This window comes from Malania oleifera, chromosome 2 (genome assembly GCF_029873635.1).
Source record: "Malania oleifera isolate guangnan ecotype guangnan chromosome 2, ASM2987363v1, whole genome shotgun sequence".
Lineage (NCBI taxonomy): Eukaryota > Viridiplantae > Streptophyta > Magnoliopsida > Santalales > Ximeniaceae > Malania > Malania oleifera.
This window is the reverse complement of record NC_080418.1, coordinates 69390832-69408886: the sequence shown is the minus strand read 5'-3', so window position 1 is coordinate 69408886 and position 18055 is coordinate 69390832. Positions and strand designations below refer to the sequence as shown.

Sequence of the window (18055 nt, the reverse complement as noted above, 5' to 3'; positions counted from 1 at the left end):
CTCACCATGAAATTTTCTTGATCTTTCTAAATTGTTCTTGGAGCAGGCTAGCTGTTCATAGCTTCAATCTTTGATGGTACAACTTCTATTCCCTTTGCCGAGACAATAAAACCCAGGAAGTCCAACCTGTTTACCCTATATCTGCACTTCTTCATGTTGGCATAAAGCTGATTTTGGCTCAAGAGCTGTAGCATAGCCCTCAAATGGTTAACATGAATATGCTTGTCTGTGTTGTACACCTAAATATCATCGAAATAAACAACAAAAAACTTCCTAATGAAAGGTCTTAGCACCTGATTCATAAACCCCATGAAGGTACTGGGTTCTTTGGACAACCAGAAGGGCATGACCAGCCACTCATAGAGCCCTCCCTTGGTCTTAAAGGCTGTTTTCCACTCATCTCCAGGCCTGATTCTGATTTGGTGATAACCACTCTGAGTCAATCTTGGAATAAACCTGAGATCCATCTAGCATGTCAAGCATATCATCCAATCTTGGAATAGGAAACCTGTATTTAATGGTGATTTTGTTGATAACCCTGCTGTTCCCGCACTTTCTCGAAGTTCCATCCTTCTTAGGAGTGTGTAAAGCTGGTACAACACATGGACATAGGCTTTCTTGAAAAAATCCTTTTCTAAGAAGTTCCTAACTTACTTTTGAAGCTCTTCATTTTCCTTTGGGTTCCCCGGACCCTGCATATGCGGGAGCTTTGTGCACTGGGCTGCCCTTTTGCCCTTTTAGAACCTGGTAAAAGATCAACTTGATGTTGTATATCCCTTATGGGAGGCCGCCCATTAGATAACTCATCTAGCATCACATATCCGAACTCATCAAGAATTTCCTTGACATCATCTGGGCACTCCAATTGCAGCCAAGGTCTTAAATTTCGATTTTGACTCAAATTTCGATCCTCCAAAAGTATGGAAATTTTGACGAAAATTTTGATTTCGATGTCAATTTCGATTTCAATTTGAAAAAGTAACGGAAATCAGTAGTAAATATGGAATTCTTTATGAAACTTTAGAATTGGTTAACAAACATAATAATGTAAGTTTCATGACTAATATATTACAAGTTAAATACATCTATGTTGTGTATGAGGTGGAAAAGTTGTAATATAGTATGCGTATCAAACATATTTGTAAGATAATGGACATTAAACATATTCAACTAATACAAATGAAATTCATAAATCATTTAAATATTATTTGTTATGCAAATAATGATAATTTAGACATAAATGGTTAAATAAAATGCTGTTGTAAGTTTATTTTTTCATATAATTTCAAAAGCATTTGTAATAATATTTTGTTTCGATAAAAATATATAAAATAAATTAAGAGAGAAATTTCACTTCACTCCTTAATCTCTTATTTGAATTTCTAGGAAATTTCATTGTATATTTAAAATTTCAACAAATTTTGCTGAAATTTCAAGATTTCGATAAATTTTGGAATGATTCATTGAGATTTCAATGGAAATTAAGCAAGACGGAATTCGACTGCCATTTCGATTTCGAGGGTGGTGGAAATCGAAAATTTCAACAAAAATTTTGACTATTTTGTGGAAATTTAAGACCATGACTGCAGCTTCCCTTCACTTTGAAAGAGGACATAAATCAGCCACTTTCCTTATTTTCTTGAGGTAAATCCATTTTAGTTAAGAGAGCAAGTGAACAACCATTTTCTTGCCTCTCAACATCATCACCCTTCATCCGTTTTGGCACAAGCTTCTTTTTTCTCTTGCCATTGTTCACAAAAAATAAAAAAGTGACCTTGGTACCATCATGGATTGTGCTTCTGTCATATTGCGAAGGCTGCACAATAAGAATATGACATGCATGCATGGGGTCCACATCACGATAGACAGTTTCTTTAAAAGAACCAATTGGGAAAGTAAAAAGACATCTTGAAGAGACGATTAGCTCACTTCCTTTGTGAATCATAGAATTAAGTATGGCTCTGGATGTCTTTCAGTTTTCCATACGAATTATCTATCATCTCTTGACAAACCAGAGTCTCACTGCTTCCACTACCAATTATCAAGTCGCAAAGCTTTCCACCAGCTGTACATCTAGTAAGGAAGATATTCTTATGTAGTCAATTATGGTTTGCTGGCTGGAGGGACAAGTAATGACCTTTGAATGACTAACGCCTCACCAAGGACATCATCCTTAATCCCTTCTTCCTTCAAAATATTTTTCAGCTTCCAATTGCTTCTCTTGGTCCTTAAGAAATGTTAAATTCTCTTCACCATCAGCTTCTGGATCCTCGGGACGACATACACTGCCTTCAACCCTCTTTGGACACTCATTGGACTTGTGCCAAAGCTCGAAGCATCTGTATTTCACTACTGTTTTCCCGTGTTACTTGGGCTATGTTCCCATGTTGTTGCTTGTTGGTTGGTTAGCATGTGTAGGAGCTGCTGTCCGACCACCTCTAGTGCTTCCACCACCGTACTAGTTGATGCCCGACTGCTGTGTTCTGTCCCAAGATTCTTAGGTATGTTGCAGACTTGCAGGTAAGTTGTGACTGGAATCACTCACCTTATAAAGACACTGCAAGATTGTGGTCTTGTATAGTCATTGGAGGCCATTCACATAGCTACCAACCCTTTGAGCATTTTTTCAGCAAGATTACACCTCCGTGGAGCCTATGAGACTCCTGGGTGTGCTCTTTGTCTGACTTCCCATGCTGCCTCAAGTTTTGAACTCTTCTGTACAAGGTTTGCTCATAATCCTGGGGTAGGAATTGAGCCTTCAGCTTCTCTGTCATCTTGTCTCATTTTTTATTTTCCTTTTCTTCCATTCTCATGATCATTTTGATAATGTTTCTGCGAAGTAGAAGCAGGTCCCCTGAGCTTTTCTCCCACAGGATTCACTTTCCTATTTTCTGCCACATCTTTCCATTCAAAATAACTTTCAATGCAATCAATCCAGTCCAAGAATTCTCTGGCTTCCGTATCACCTTCAAATTTTATTCAATGGTCTTTGGAATTTTATAGAGCACTACAATGCAATCTTCCCATCTTGGAGGCCTTTCATTCTGTTGCACAAGTCTTTCATTTTCAGAACTTCTATCATCACTAGAGCTGTCAGTGTCAGATTGCTCATTATTTCATTTCTTGCTCCTCTAACAAAATCATATTCATTACCACTGTCATTTTGGTGGTCTGATTACCATAGCTTGTGTAACAAGCTGAGTAAGTTACTAAGTTGTCTAACTTGTTCCTGCAGCTCTCCAAACATCTCAACAGTCACATATCCACCTCTACGGCCCCTATTTTTCTTCCAACTCTTGCAGCCATGAGCCCACAAGATTGAACTTATTCTGATACCAATTTGATGCAAATCGGTGCAGGAATATAAGAAAAATTCAGAAATAAAGACTGAGATTTCGAAATAGTGTTTTAGCAACCTTTTTTGACTCAAGTAACTGCCAAATGCATAAAATAATAAAGAGATGGCTGCTGTGAATTCCAGTTCAGCGAATAAGACAATTTCTAGGCACAACATTAATGTAATCCTCAGATCAGCACCTGTTTTGGCAATGTCTCTCGTGCCTTTAGCAGCGATGGAGGGACTGATGGGCACCGTGGGATTGAATCCTTGAACCCTAGCCTCCAAATCTTCACAACCCTAGCTGGTCTGGAGCTGATCTGTGGAGAAAATTCTTTTCAAAGATATATGCCAAGAACCACGTGGAAAATTGGCTGAAGACTCCTATTTATACTAGGCCTAAGGCTTCCAAGTTCCAAGAGATGCCAACTCCTATTTTGCACATAACCTCCTGTAGAAACCACTTATCTTCTAAAGCCCCACCCTACAAAAATACCCCTGATTATTACAAATTGAGCCCCCAGAGCTTATTTGACCAAAATAAACCTCAAAATTCTGAAATTACAAATATACCCCTAGTATTCATGAATAGCAACACTTGATGTTAACAGAAAATAAAATTAAGATTGTAGAATTGCATCAGACTTCTCCTTTGTTTTTGTGATTTGCACTTTTTTCAGCATTGAATTAAATAGTAGCTTGTGTTGTTGAAAAAAAAAAAAAAAACATTGTTCTAGTGTTTGTTTAAGTTTTTTTTTTCATAGCCTTGTTCTAAGTTGTTTGCTGAGACTTTTCTTGTTCATGTTTAGATAAGTTTGGATGAATTTGCCGACCTCTGCCATGCAATTGCATTAAGATTCCGAAAGGAGGATTCTGTAAGCTCACTATCTTATGGCATGTTTATCATGACTGACTAGGGGTTTCTAAGAATTCAAACTGCCCTTCTTTTTAATACTGTGCTTTTTTTTGTTTTTTGCAGCTATCTTGGTTTGAGAAGTGTCCATTTTATCATTCACCCTTATCTGAACAGTTAAAAGGCTTTGTTCGGAGCCCCAAATTCAGATACATAGTAGTTACCATTCTCATATTGAATTTGGCTGCTGTCATTGTTGAAACAATGGTATGAATGCTACTGAAATCAAATGCGAATTGTTCAGGGTGTTACTGTCACCAACATATTATGTTTTTTAAATTAGAATGATATGCGGTGCAACTTGGCTATGATTCCCATGCTTGGCCCAACTAGTTGTGTTAATTTTACTGCTATACATACACCTGCATTTGGTTTGGTGGTATGAGTCTTGGACGCTACTTTCCATTAATTGCATCATCAACTCTGTCCTGAACTCAATTATTTTCTATATTACATGGTTCAGATGATTTGGATTCAGAAATGATGACAGTTGTCTGTCTACAGTGTTTGTCATGATTTATCCTGTTTTCCTCTTTTATTTTTTATTTTTTGGGTAATCAGTGATTAAAATAAGGCATGAACACATTTAAACTAGAGCTGGCAACTAGTCTTTTTCAAAATGTTACTTTGTCTGGATCTCAGAAATGAACAAACCTGTGTGGACAGAAAACAGTCCTTTGGCTGGGGACATCGCTCAATTAGCTGCTTCCTTTGAGTAATGAAAAGATTCACTCTGTTAAGTTACTTATTTTAGTATTTGTTATAATACCCATTTACCTAAAAGCTTAAGCTGTTAGGTTGTGGCCAACAATGTATATCAGGCCTTAATAGTATTCTTTTTTCTTCCTTTCTCCCTCCTTTAACTGGCCACCCTCATCGGTAGGGGGGGGGAGGAGGAGAAAGTGTTGCACTAGATTCTGAATAGACAGCAGGTTTATTGTGCTCTTATTACCACAATTATGACATTCAAGTTATTTTGCTTTAAGCCTTAGCAAAAATTGCTCGTATCATTAAGCTGACCACCCAGGAATTTATTTTACCTTTTGAATGATGATAACTGCTTTAGCTATAGAGCCCAAGGTCGTCTTTTTAATCATGGCTTCAATATCAACAGTCGATGGGGAAAAAAAGTAAGGTGTATGATTGCATTGTCATGGTCTCTGTCCTTATGATCCTGAATAATAGTGATCTGGGATTCTCACGTTTTAGCAACCGTTTCCTGCTCATTGATAGTATATGGGAAAAAAAAATGGTGACGAGTTGCATTGTCCGGCGTCCTATGGATATTATTCTGATTCATGAACAATAATGCATATTTTTTCTCCTCAGCGGTTGTTTGAAAATGATACTACATTCAATTGCAGACTACTTGTATCTAGGGTTTTTGGATAACTGCAGCAGAATGTAGGCTAAATATGTTTAGAGGAGACCGACTCAATGGCAATGCTTTAAAAATAGAATCTCTATTGTAGGAACTGGAGTAGTGGTTGACTTCTTCAGAGCAATCCTGGTTACTGATGAAGCCTACTCCCATGATTGGCTCTTTGATTTATCCATTCATAATTTAGGAATTCTGGGCGACTTTTATTAGTATATCATGTTGCTTCCAAATAATGTTATAGCAATTTTCTTACTTCTTATTGCATCCAGAAGGTCGATACATGACATTGCTTCCGAGGAACATTGTAGTGTTTGACCATAGATTATAGGATTTATGCTATGATATGTGAGTCTGCTTTAGAGTGTTTTGTACCCTTTTTACCTTGGTGTTGGGTAGGTTATGTGAATGATAAGACGCTAAGGGAGTGTTTGGTAAATTAAGTGCTGAGAACGCTGAATTCAAATCTAGTTCTACGAACTAGTTCTGAATTTTTACTTGAACCAGTCACAGAATTTGAATTTTGAATTTTAACTGTTTACTATTTAATGTATGAATATCTTTTTATTTTTCAATTTTAACACTTTGAACTGAGAGCATAACTCTTTAATAAAATTAAGAAGTAGTTGCATAAACCAAAATATTTAATTAATACAGATAATGTTTTCCTTTTCTTTTCTTTTTTGTTTTTTGATAAAAGACAGGTAATACTTTTCTTGTCATATATTTATTTTGTAATTATAAATAAAAATAATATAATTTCATGGTAGACAAAATTCAAAACTTAGTAACAATATTTCAAGTCATTGGTCATCCTTGGCAAATGTTGCCATTATTTGTGTGTATATATAGTGCAATATTTTCATAGGACAAGTGGTAAGAAAAACTAATAAAAGCTTCAATACGCCATAAACATTTGAGAGGAAGTGATGCATGATGGAGAAATTGCTGAAGAAAGAATAAGAAAATTGCATATATTTTCAGGGAAGAAATTAGATTTTTTTTGGGTGTAGGAGAAGATTCATTTTCTGGCTTCTCTGTGGTGCGTGGGTAATGTTAATTTCAAGGGAATATGCTTCTCAGATATTCTGCAGGATTGGGATTCTCTGTTGACTTCTTAGGCGGTGCTGATTTCCTTGGTCTGTTTTTTTTACACTTTTTGGTTTTCTTCTTTTTTTTTTTTTTCCGAGGGGCTTCCCAGATTTTGCTAAGGAGATATCTCTTCTCTTGATTGTACATTCTTATTTTATCTAATGAATTTATTTTGCTATAAAAAAGAAAAAGAATTGGCTATGTGTTGGAGAGTTGAAGCTAGTGTGCATTGATGCTGGAGGAGATGGCTGGAGAGGGCAAGCTGCTCCAAGCTGAAGGAGCTTCTTCAGATATTCTGCAAGATTGGCATTCTCTGCTGACTTCTTAGGTGGTGCTGATTTCCTTGGTCTGTTTTTTTTTACACTTTTTGGTTTTCTTTTTTTGTTTTCCGCGGGGCTTCCCATATTTTGCTAAGGCGATATCTCTTCTCCTGATTGTACATTCTTATTCTATCTAATGGATTTCTTTTGCTATAAAAAGAAAAAGAATGAGAATTGGCTATGCACTGGAGAGGCGAAGCTAGTGTGCATTGACGCCGGAGGAGATGGCTGGAGAGGGCAAGCTGCTCCAAGCTGGAGGAGCTTCTTCATTGGAGGTGGCTGTAGCCTCTCATGTGTAGTGTGAAATGTGGGAGGGCGATAAGGTTTCATTTGTGTGTTGAATTTTTGTCATTTTCATTTTCGTAAGCTATAAAAATGGAAAACAATGACCTTTAAATTTCCCCACTTATCAAATCAGACATGGAAATATGTCTGACTTGGTCAAAATAATTTTAGGGAAATTAAGATTTGCTATCAAATGCTATGATATCTAACTGGTTTACTTGTTCAGTAGACCAAATCAAACGTAAACAAACCCCGCACACACCCAACCCCCCCCCCCCACCTCCCCCCAAAAAAAAAACAAGAATAATAAAAACTGGCACAGACATACATAATAGAAAAGAGGCCTCAAATGGTTTGGGATCATTTATTTATTTTGGTTTTTTATTTATCTTTGGTATATGAGTTTTCTGATGGTAAAGAGTTATCACCAACATGTTTTCCCTGACTGCATTTACTTTTTGTTCTACATTGGTCTAATGTCTGCTTAGTGACTTTCATGTGCATTATTACCTTTTTGTTTTCTTCTAAAAGAAAGGTCAAGGTAGCTGAGCTCGCATTATACATTTTGGATCAACTGGGAAACATTCTAAATTTTTTACATTACATTGGATTGCAGCTTGATTTAGAGAACAATTCTGCTCAAAAGGTCTGGCAGCGGGTAGAGTTTGTTTTTGGTAAGATCTCTTTAAGGTTCAGTGGCTTGACCTATGTCTTTTCTGTCACCGTCTCATTTCTCATTGCATCTCCCACCCTTAGTGGGCTGCTTTTAGCATTTTTAAGTGTGCCTTGTGTATATACTATGTACTAATGACCGACTAGGTGCTATATTGTTGCCTATGCATGCTGTCTTCTGTGTTATATGGCACTTTGTTTTGGCTTATTGATCTCACTTGTATGTGCCCTCATTGTCGGTGGTTATATGTCAAGCATATTTTTCCCCATTGTGCAATAAGAGAAAGAAGAATTAACCCATTGACTTTACTTATCATTGGTCTTCCCAGATTATTATTTATGTAAATTGAATTAGGTGGATGAGCGCAATTGGTCTTGTTTAGACCTATCCACCACTTCCCAACTAACCACATGATCCCTAATACCCCCTACTCCCGACCGCAAGAAATCCGTCATTATCTTCTCAATCTTATTAGCAATCCCCACTAGAATGTTGAAAAATTGAAAGAAAATATAAAGGAATGCTAGAAAAATACGCCTAGATAAGAGTAATCCTACCACCAAGAGAAAAAAGTGCGCCTTTCCACCCATCTAGTCTCTTAGAAACCCTTTCCACACCAAAATCTCAAAAGCTAGCAGATCTAGGGATACCCACTAAAGGAAACCCAAGATAGGACAGCGGCCAATCTAAAACACTACACCCCACCTCCACAGATAGCTCCCTAACACTCTCAAAAGACATATTGATAGCTTCGAAAATGTGAAGGAGACCCAAAATATTCTTAGAGGGGGTATGTCCTCTAGAAAAAAGACAGTATTGTAGGCAAACTGAAGGTGCAAAACGTTGACCCCCTCTCCCCCAATTTCCAAGCCTTTCACTAAACCTCTATCCATTGCCCTTTCCACCATCCTACTCAAACTACCAATCCCTAATCCCTCTCGTAGGCTTAAACCAAGATTTAGACTCACCATTTACTAAGACCAAGTAGCTCACATTATGCAAACATACTCGAATCCAGCGCCACCATTCCTTGCCCAACCCCTTCCTCTCAAAAATCTTATCCAGGAACTTCCAATTCACTCTATCATAAGCTTTCTCAAAAATCCAACTTAAAGATGATACCCTTCTTATTCCTTATTCAAATATCCTCCATAACCTCATCAGCAACCAAAAGTGGCATCCACGATTTTCCTAACCCCCACCAAAGATTTTTGAGCCTTAGAAATAGTCCTATCAAACACCATACTCAACCTATTAGTTAACACTTCAGTGTCAATTTTATAAATATTGGAAAGTAAGCTAATAAGTCTATAGTTCAAAATATTTATAGATTTATTCTTCTTTAGCGCCTGAGTTATGAAAGAGGAATTGATACTCTTGTTTAAAATGCCATTCGTATAAAATTCATGAAAGACCTTAAGAAATCCCCCTATCCACTTCGAACTCCCTGATCAAATTCTTCCTCATTTTACCTGTAGCTATCCTATGAAAAAATCTAGAATTATGATCACCATCTCAGATCCATTTAAACTTCGTCTTCTGTGTCCAACTTCTTATTTCCTTGAAAATCACCTCTTCCAATTCATTCTTCAAAGATACTCTTCTCATCTCTTCCTCCCCTTATAGAGCCTTAACTTATTCCTTCCTGTCTAACTCAATCAAATCTCCAAAGATACTAGCCTTTCTAAATTCTAAACCTAAAGTCTCCAAACACCTTCCTATTCCATTCTTTCAACTTCTCTTTTAACCTTTTAAGTCTTTTCTTGAATCTAAAGCCTTCCCAATCCCTCTCCATATCCTTATTCCAAGAATTCCGGACTAAAGGCTGAAAGGAATTGTGATCCAACCACATATTTTCAAACCTAAAAGGAGTAGGTCCCCAAGCAACCTTCCTCAATTTCAACAAGATGGCAAAGTGGTTAGAAGTGGGCTTAGGTAAAATAGATTGAGAGAGATTAGGGAACTCTTCTTGCTACTTCGTACAAAAAAGGAATCTATCAAACCTACTTGCGACCACTCTAGCCCCACCCACCGACCACGTAAAATTAGCATTATCAAAAGTAGGGTCTCTCAAACCACACTCCCTAACAAAGGAGTCAAAACTCAGCATAGTAGCAGTAACTTTATCACCTCCTTTCTTCTCTTAGGGAAATTTCACCGCATTAAAATCACCTCCTACAATCCTAATAAGAGCACAAAAACCGTACACATAACCAAGCTCATCCCAAAACGATCTACTAAGGGTTGGTCTAGATTGAGCACACACTGACGAAACCTACCAACAACCCTAGCCTTTTACATCTACTAAAATGGACATAGAGGAAAAAAAACTACTAGACTATCTACTTTAGCAGTAGAACAAGTATCCCACATCACAAAAATACCACTTGCTGACCCTCGAGAAGGTACAAAGGCCCAGTCTATATCGCGGCCTTCCCAAATCCCTCTTACAACACCCTGTGACGGTCCTGGCCCAACTCCGGTGAGGTATTGTGTGCTTTGACCCACTAGCCTCGCGGGTTTGTTCTAAAAAAGGTGCCTCACTTAGTTGGAACCCAAACCCTCCTTATATGCCCAAGATCTCTTTAGTACACATCTGATGTGGGACCATGATATACTCTCCTGTCCAATCTTTGAAGTCCTCATCAGCATGATTTCCCTAAGACAAATCCGATGTGAGACCGTGATAGGCTCTCCCGTCCAATTTCTGACGTTCTCATCTGCGTTATTCCCCTAGTACACATCCAATGTGAGACCGTGATAGATTGTCCTATCCGATCTCTGACTTCCTCGTCAAAGTGGCTTACATCTCTGTGTAGGATCCACTCACATGATAGTATCCCTAGGGTGGCTTTGATACCAAATGTAATGGTCTTTAGGCCAACTTTGTTGAGTTATTATCTACTTGGGCCCACTGGCCTCATGGGTTTATCGTATAAAAGGCGCCTCACTTAGTTGTAACCCAAACCCTTTTTATAAGCCCAAAATCTCCCTAATACACATCCGATGTGGGACTGCGACAGCAGCACCCCCCCCCCCCCCCCCCCCCCAAAACACACACACACAAAAATAAAAATCAACATTCTCGAGTTTGGTCTCCTGAATCAAAACCATAACAAGGGAGTATCTAAGAAGGACCTCTTTATTAAACTCCTCTTTGTGAAATCTCCTAGCCCTTTGACATTCCAGTTGATAATTTTCATAATTTTTTCATTCGTTTACCTCCCTTTCCAACTCCCTTCCCTCCTTCATAGTTAATAGAAGAAACCATGTTCTTAAGTTCTTTCTGCACCTTTTTTTTCCCCCCGCTCATAAGTTCCAGGACTCACTGGCAATTTCACCTTGACCCCTATTGGACTCACTAATTTCAAACTTAAGGTCCTCAAGGAGTTTATTTGGATCTAGAATGTCTCTTTTACTACCCCGAAAGCCAATGCTAGAAGTGCTACCCTAGAAGGACCCTTCCTATGGCATAAAGTGTCATAAGAAATAACACATTGAACAAGAACGAGGGGAAATACCTTTTCCAGATTTGGATGAGTTCAGACTGACCACAGAAAAAGCTGTCTCTTCATCAATACTCCCTTTTTGTTGAAGGAATATCAACGAAGTCCACCATATCAAAATTAGGCTTTGGGACAGGGGACAAAGATTCCTTATCTATCAATTCTTTCATTTGGTTTTAAATTGTGCTTAATATCGTTAGTACCCTCTTGTGCAGTTTTAGAGAACAATTGAATACACTCTTCCCCATATGGCTGTTTGCTTTGTGTATGTTTGTCGCTCTGCCCTAAAGGTTCCACTCCCTCTCCATTGGAACTTTCCTCTGTTAATTGAGCCAAGGCTTCCTTTTCATACTAGGCTAAACCAACTTTCAATTGATCCACCAACAATTCCTTCTTATATTCAAAAAAGCTGCTCAAGTCATCTTCCATATTAGATACCTCTTCTACCCCCCCTCTTCATTTTCAGGAATCTCCGACTCCCTTTCTGATGTCCCATTGGCTGAATCGAAAGATAGTTGTGGATCAATATCGAGTGGTGCATTCCTCAGATTCTCCTCCATCAACCTTCGAATCTTCCAAGTATTGTGTCTTTAATATCTCTCCATTTAATATTTCTTGAGAGCTTTGCTCGCCTTCCCTTTCTAACTTTCCCCTTGACTCCAATCCCCCTAGCTTATTCATTTGACCGCTAGAAGGGATACCCGCATCATCAAGTCTCATTTTCTTAAGAGTCAGAAGGTCTCAGTGTCAATGGAACAGCAAACAGCAAAGCAATAGATTTCTTTCCTTACTTCAACCCACAATTATTTCCTTATTTCTCAATTCATTATTTTGTATAGTTAGCATATATTTAGTTTACATGTATAGGGTTTGACAAATTATAGTTTACATGTATAGGGCTAGAACCATGCTAGAACTTATTTACTTTCCATGTATAGCATTCTTGTAAAGTCTATATATAATATATAGAACTCAAGGCCAAACCATTTAGCCATTCACACAATACTTTGACATGGTATCAGAGCTAGCCGACTACTAAGTTTTTCTTTTCTTCCCCTTCGAATTTTTTTGTCTTCTCGGTTTTGGAGGTGTCTCATTTCTGTGGCTGTTGTGGTTTTTTTTTTTTCTTCTGGAATTTTTTTGTTCTCTGTTCTTTTGGTATTTTTGTGGCTGAGTGGCTGTCGGCACAACAGGTTTTCTGGTTTGCCATTTATTTTTGTGCAGGCAACAACTTTCTGTTGCCCTTTCTGGTGCTTCTCTGTCTCGGCACTGTAGGTTTCTCTCCTTGTGATTCTCATCACAGCAGGTTTCTTGGTTTAAGATTTATTTTTTAGTGCAGGAAGGTTGGTATTGGTTCTCTCCGTTGCTGTTTCTAGTGCTTCTCTGTCCTTGTGATTCTCGGCACAACATGTTTTTTGGTTCAAGATTTATTTTTTAGTGCAGGCAGGTTGTTCTTGGTTTTCTTTGTACCTGCGTTGATTTATTTTTTGGGCTTCTAGATTTTTTGGTGGTCTTTTTCTTTTGGCACAGTCTCTTTTTTTTTGGGCTTATCAATTTTCTCCTTTATTTAGCATGGACTCCGCACCTGTGCGTGCCAAGTTTACGGGCAACAATTATTCTATGTGGGCGTTTCAATTTGAACTTTTCTTGAAGGGAAAAGATCTTTGGGGTCATATTGATGGCACGGATTGTGCAACAAATCCTGATAAATCCAAGGAGTCAGCGGCTGTCCTTCATGGGCTGTGCTTGGTGCTGAGGATTCAGTGGCTTGTCCTTCATGGGCTATGCTTGATGCTCGGATTATGTCTTGGCTTCTTGGCTCGGTTGAGCCACGTATTGTCCCCAACTTGCGACCTTATTGCACCGCCCAATCCATGTGGACTTATTAAAAAACAGTGTATCATCAAGATAATGGTACCCTTCGTTTTCAGTTAGAGCATGCTATTGCCATGTTTCAACATGAAAATCGTTCCATCCAAGATTATTATTTGGGGTTTCTGACTCTTTGGAACGAATATTCTGATCTGGTTACTGCGGATGTTCCTGTTGCCTTTCTTCCCATTATTCAACGTCTTCACGAGACTAGTCGTCGTGGTCAGTTTCTTATGAAACTCTGCTCTGAGTATGAATCTGGTCGCTCATCTCTGTTGAATCGCTCTCCTGTTCCTTCTTTTGATGTTTGTTTTGGTGAGTTACTTCGTGAAGAACAACAACTTAGTGCTCAAGTTACTCTGGCAAAATCTCATGGGAGTTCAAGGTCTGTCCCTATGGCTTTTGCTACTCAACGACGAGGACCGCCTGTGCATTCTAGCACCTTGTAGTGTTTTTGCTGCCAAGAATTTGGGCATATCGCTGCCAATTGTTCAAAGAAATTCTGCTCTTATTGCAAGAAGACGGGTCACATTATCAAAGACTGTTGTATCCGCTCGTAGAATCGTCAAGCCCAGGCATTACAGACTTCCGTTATTGTACCCCCCGCAGTGATTTTTGCGGCCCTTTGCTCTTCTTTAGGTGACTCCTCTATTCTTGCACCTCCTACAGCAAATTGCCGCCGACCTGAAATGGTGCAACAAATGCTAATTTATGCATTCAGCAATGGGGCTCCAGGGTAACAATTCTATTAAACTCTGGTATGTGGACTCGAGTGCCCCTCTAATCACATGATGAATAATCCAACTACCCTTTGTCATGTTCGGCCCTACGTTGGTCAATTTGCTATTCAGACTGCCAATGGCAATTCTTTGCCAATAGTTGCTGTCGGAGATGCCTCTTCTAAGTTCACTGATGTGTTCATGAATCTTATTTCTATTGATCAATTAGTTTTGATAACAATTGTGCTGTTAATTTTTTTGGTAATGGTTGTGTTGTGCAAGACCAGGTAACGGGAGAGCCGATCGCGAAGGGACCTAAAGTGGGGCGCTTGTTTCCATTACTTTTACTTATTCCCGCATGTTCTACAGTTTCTTCTATTAAGTCTTTTTCTTGTAATAATGTTTCAAATCTTAGTATGGCGTGGCATCGTCGTTAAGGCCAACCCAATACTCAGATCTTATCTCATGTATTGAACTCTGGTTTACTTGGTAATAAAGAACATTCTTCATTATCTCGAGTGTGCCTTTTGCAAACTTGGTAAAAGCAAAACTCTTCCCTTCCCTTTGCATGCTAGTAGAGCTTCTCAGTGCTTTGATCTTATCCATAGTGATGTTTGGGGACCTTCCCGAGTTAGTTCACATGAAAAATTTAAATACTATGTGACTTTCGTTAATGATCATAGTAGATTTACTTGGGTCTACTTTCTTCGCTCTAAATTTGAGGTTTTTCGTACTTTCACGGAGTTTTTAGCGTATGTTGCCAATCAATTTTCTGTTTCCATTAAGACATTATGCATAGATTCTGGTGGTGAATATGTGTTTGCTGAGTTTCATGCATTTTTGGCTTCTAAAGGTATTATTCATCAACGTTCATGTCCCGCTACTCCGCAACATAATGGAGTAGCCGAACGGAAAAATCGTCATCTCCTAGAAGTGGTGTGTACTCTCTTGCTGGAATCCTCTGTTCCATCCTTGTTCTTGGTTAAGGCTCTGAAAACTACTACTTGATTAATCGTTTACCTTCTCAAGTCCTACTCATGGAGTCTCCCTATTTCCGCTTATTTGCTAAGCAACCTAGTTACGATAACCTTCGTACCTTTGGTTGTGTATGTTTTGTTCATTTACCTCCTCATGAGCGACATAAATTATCTGCTCAATCTGTTTGATGTGCGTTCTTGGGATATAATGTGTGTCAAAAGGGATTTGTTTGCTATGATCCTACATTACATCGTATACGCATTTCTAGGAATGTTATTTTCTTTGAGAAATCGACATTTATTTCCTATGTCCTCTGTACCCTCCTCTTCTACTATGATTCTCCCCTCCTTTGAGGAGCAGTTCTTGGATCGTCATCCAGTTAGTTCTCGTTTTAAACTAGGTATTGTGTATACGCAACGCTCTCGCCCACAGTCTCTTTCGCTAGCTCATCCAATATTTGATCCTACCACGCTCCAGATTCAGTCAGTTGCAGCACCTCTAGAGCCTTTGGTCTCTTCTCGAGTGTCTGTACCTCCTGATAGGTATGGGTTTCCCTCTTCAAGTTCTGGCAATTCTGTTTCAGCTCTTACTACTGCATTGTCCAATTTAGATATTCCCTCATCCTACTCACACGCTACCAAGCATGATTGTTGGCGAAGTGCTATACAGGAAGAAATTGTCGCTCTAGAGGCCAATCACACTTGGGACATTGAGCCTTGTTCTCCCATTATTGTTCCTCTGGGTTGTAAATAGGTTTACTCTATCAAGGTCTGATCTAATGGAAGTTTGGATCATTACAAAGCTTGCCTTGTTGCACTTGGGAATAATCAGGAATATGGTTTCAATTATGAAGAGATCTTTCTCCTGTGGCTAAGATGACTACTGTTCGTACGATTTTATCTATTGCTGCTTCCATTGATTGGCCACTACATCAAATGGATGTCAAGAATGCTTTTCTTCACGGGGATCTTAAAGGGTGTATTTATATGAAGCCACCCCTAGGCTTGTTTCCATCTCCGACTTCACATGTGTGTAAGTTTTTTCACTCTCTTTATGGTCTCAAACAAGCTCCAAGGGCTTGGTTTGATAAATTCCACACCACTTTATTAAAATTTTCATTCAAGCTGAGCAAGTATGACACTTCATTGTTTTTTCGGAAATCAAACATGGGTATTGCTGTTTGTTTGGTTTATGTTGATGATATTGTGATTACTGGTTCCGATTCTGCTTTACTTGCTCAGCTCAAGACTCATCTCTCAGAGTCCTTTCATATGAAAGATCTTGGCTCTCTCACATATTTCTTGGTCTTGAGGTGAATCGTAGTCCCTCTGGTATTTCACTCAATCCACATAAGTATGCTAGGGACTTGGTGGCCATAGCTGGCCTTCGAAAGGGTACTTCTGTTGATACTCCCATGGAATTAAATGTGAAGCTTCACCAAGAGGAGGGTGACTTACTTGCTGATCCCAGTTTATACCGGAAGTTGGTGGGTAGTCTTGTCTATCTCACTATTACTAGTCCAGAAATTTCTTTTGCTGTACAGCAAGTCAGTCAGTTTTTTCAGACTCCTCTTCATCTTCATTTGGCTGCTGTTCGTAGGATCATATGCTATGTTCAGGGCACTTCTGCCCGTGGTTTACTTTTCCCTGCAGGCAATTCTACTCGCCTTGCTGCTTATAGCGATGTTGATTGGGCTGGTTGTCTGGATACACGTTGCTCCATCACTGGTTGGTGTGTGTTCTTAGGTGATGCATTGATCTCTTGGAAGGGTAAGAAGCTAGGCAGAGTTTCTAAGTCATTGAAGAAATCTAAATATTGGGTAATGTCTCTTGCTTGTTCTGAAATTATTTGGCTTTGAGGTTTGCTTGTTGAGCTAGATTTTTCTGAGACAGATCCTACACCTCTACATGCCGATAATATGAGTGCTATCCAGTTTACGGCCAATCCTGTCTATCATGAGCGCCCGAAGCATATTGAAGTCGATTGTCACTCTATCCGTGAAGCATTTGATGCTCGTGTTGTCACTCTTCCACATATTTTCACTGAATTAAAAATTTCAGATATCTTCACCAAGGCTCTCCCTTGTCATCGACATTGCTTGCTAAGTAGCAAATTGATGCTTGTTGATCAAACCACATCAATTTGAGGGGCGGCTGTCAACGGAACAGTAAACAACAGAGCAAAAGATTTCTTTCCTTACTTCTGCCCACAATTATTTCCTTATTTCTCAATTTATTATTTTGTACAGTTAGCATATATTTAGTTTACATGTATGGGCTTGATAGATTATAGTTTACATGTATAGGGCTTGACAGATTATAGACATGTATAAGGCTATAATCATGCTAGAACCTATTTACTTTCCATGTATAGCATTCTTGTAAAGTCTATATATAATATAAAAAACTCAAGGCCAAACCATTCGGCCATTCACACAATACTTTGACACTCAGATCCTCCTCTTGAATTGGTTTTTTTGCCACCTTAATTTTACACTTTTCAATTCTACAAGTAGCCATTTCTCGGTCCATTATTTAAATGACCGCATTTGTAGTCCCCACTACCATCATTAGGGAAGAGATTATTTTTGAATTGCCCATTAATTCTTCTTCCCTTTATTGGGTGCTCTTTGACGACTTCAGAGAATGATCGGTTATCCAAGAGCCTCTGAAAAACATTCTATCTCTCCACGGTCTGCTCCTGATAAACTATGTTCGTGGAGCCACAATTTGCACATCTCATCATGCAGTATCTATTAGAGTCAATAGAATGCTTCATTGAGGCTTCTAAAAACTTGTGTCATCCCTCACTCTAATTCCCTTTTGGGACACGAAATGCTGGCCTTCGACCTTCAAGAGACTGTTTCTTAACATAATCACCACTTATGGTGGTATTATGCTCTATACTAGTTGTCAAGTTTCATGTTTGGTTATAATTTTTTCTTTTAAAAGAGAATACTTATTTCTATTTTTAACTTTTTAT

At 38.7% G+C, this 18055-nt stretch overlaps 1 protein-coding gene across 5 annotated transcripts in view; it reads left to right on the top strand.

Annotated features, from left to right (window-relative positions):
- LOC131148635 (two pore calcium channel protein 1A) overlaps nt 1-18055 on the top strand; it is a 134602-nt gene that overhangs the window by 53615 nt on the left and 62932 nt on the right. For all 5 annotated transcript variants that reach the window (XR_009135022.1, XR_009135023.1, XM_058098478.1 and 2 more), the window contains exons 12-14: nt 4147-4212; nt 4317-4457; nt 7942-7999. Coding sequence is in view for 3 of the 5 variants with exons in the window: in XM_058098478.1 (XP_057954461.1) it covers nt 4147-4212; nt 4317-4457; nt 7942-7999 (265 nt within the window). In the remaining 2 variants the exon portion in view is untranslated. The remainder of the gene's footprint in view (nt 1-4146; nt 4213-4316; nt 4458-7941; nt 8000-18055) is intronic.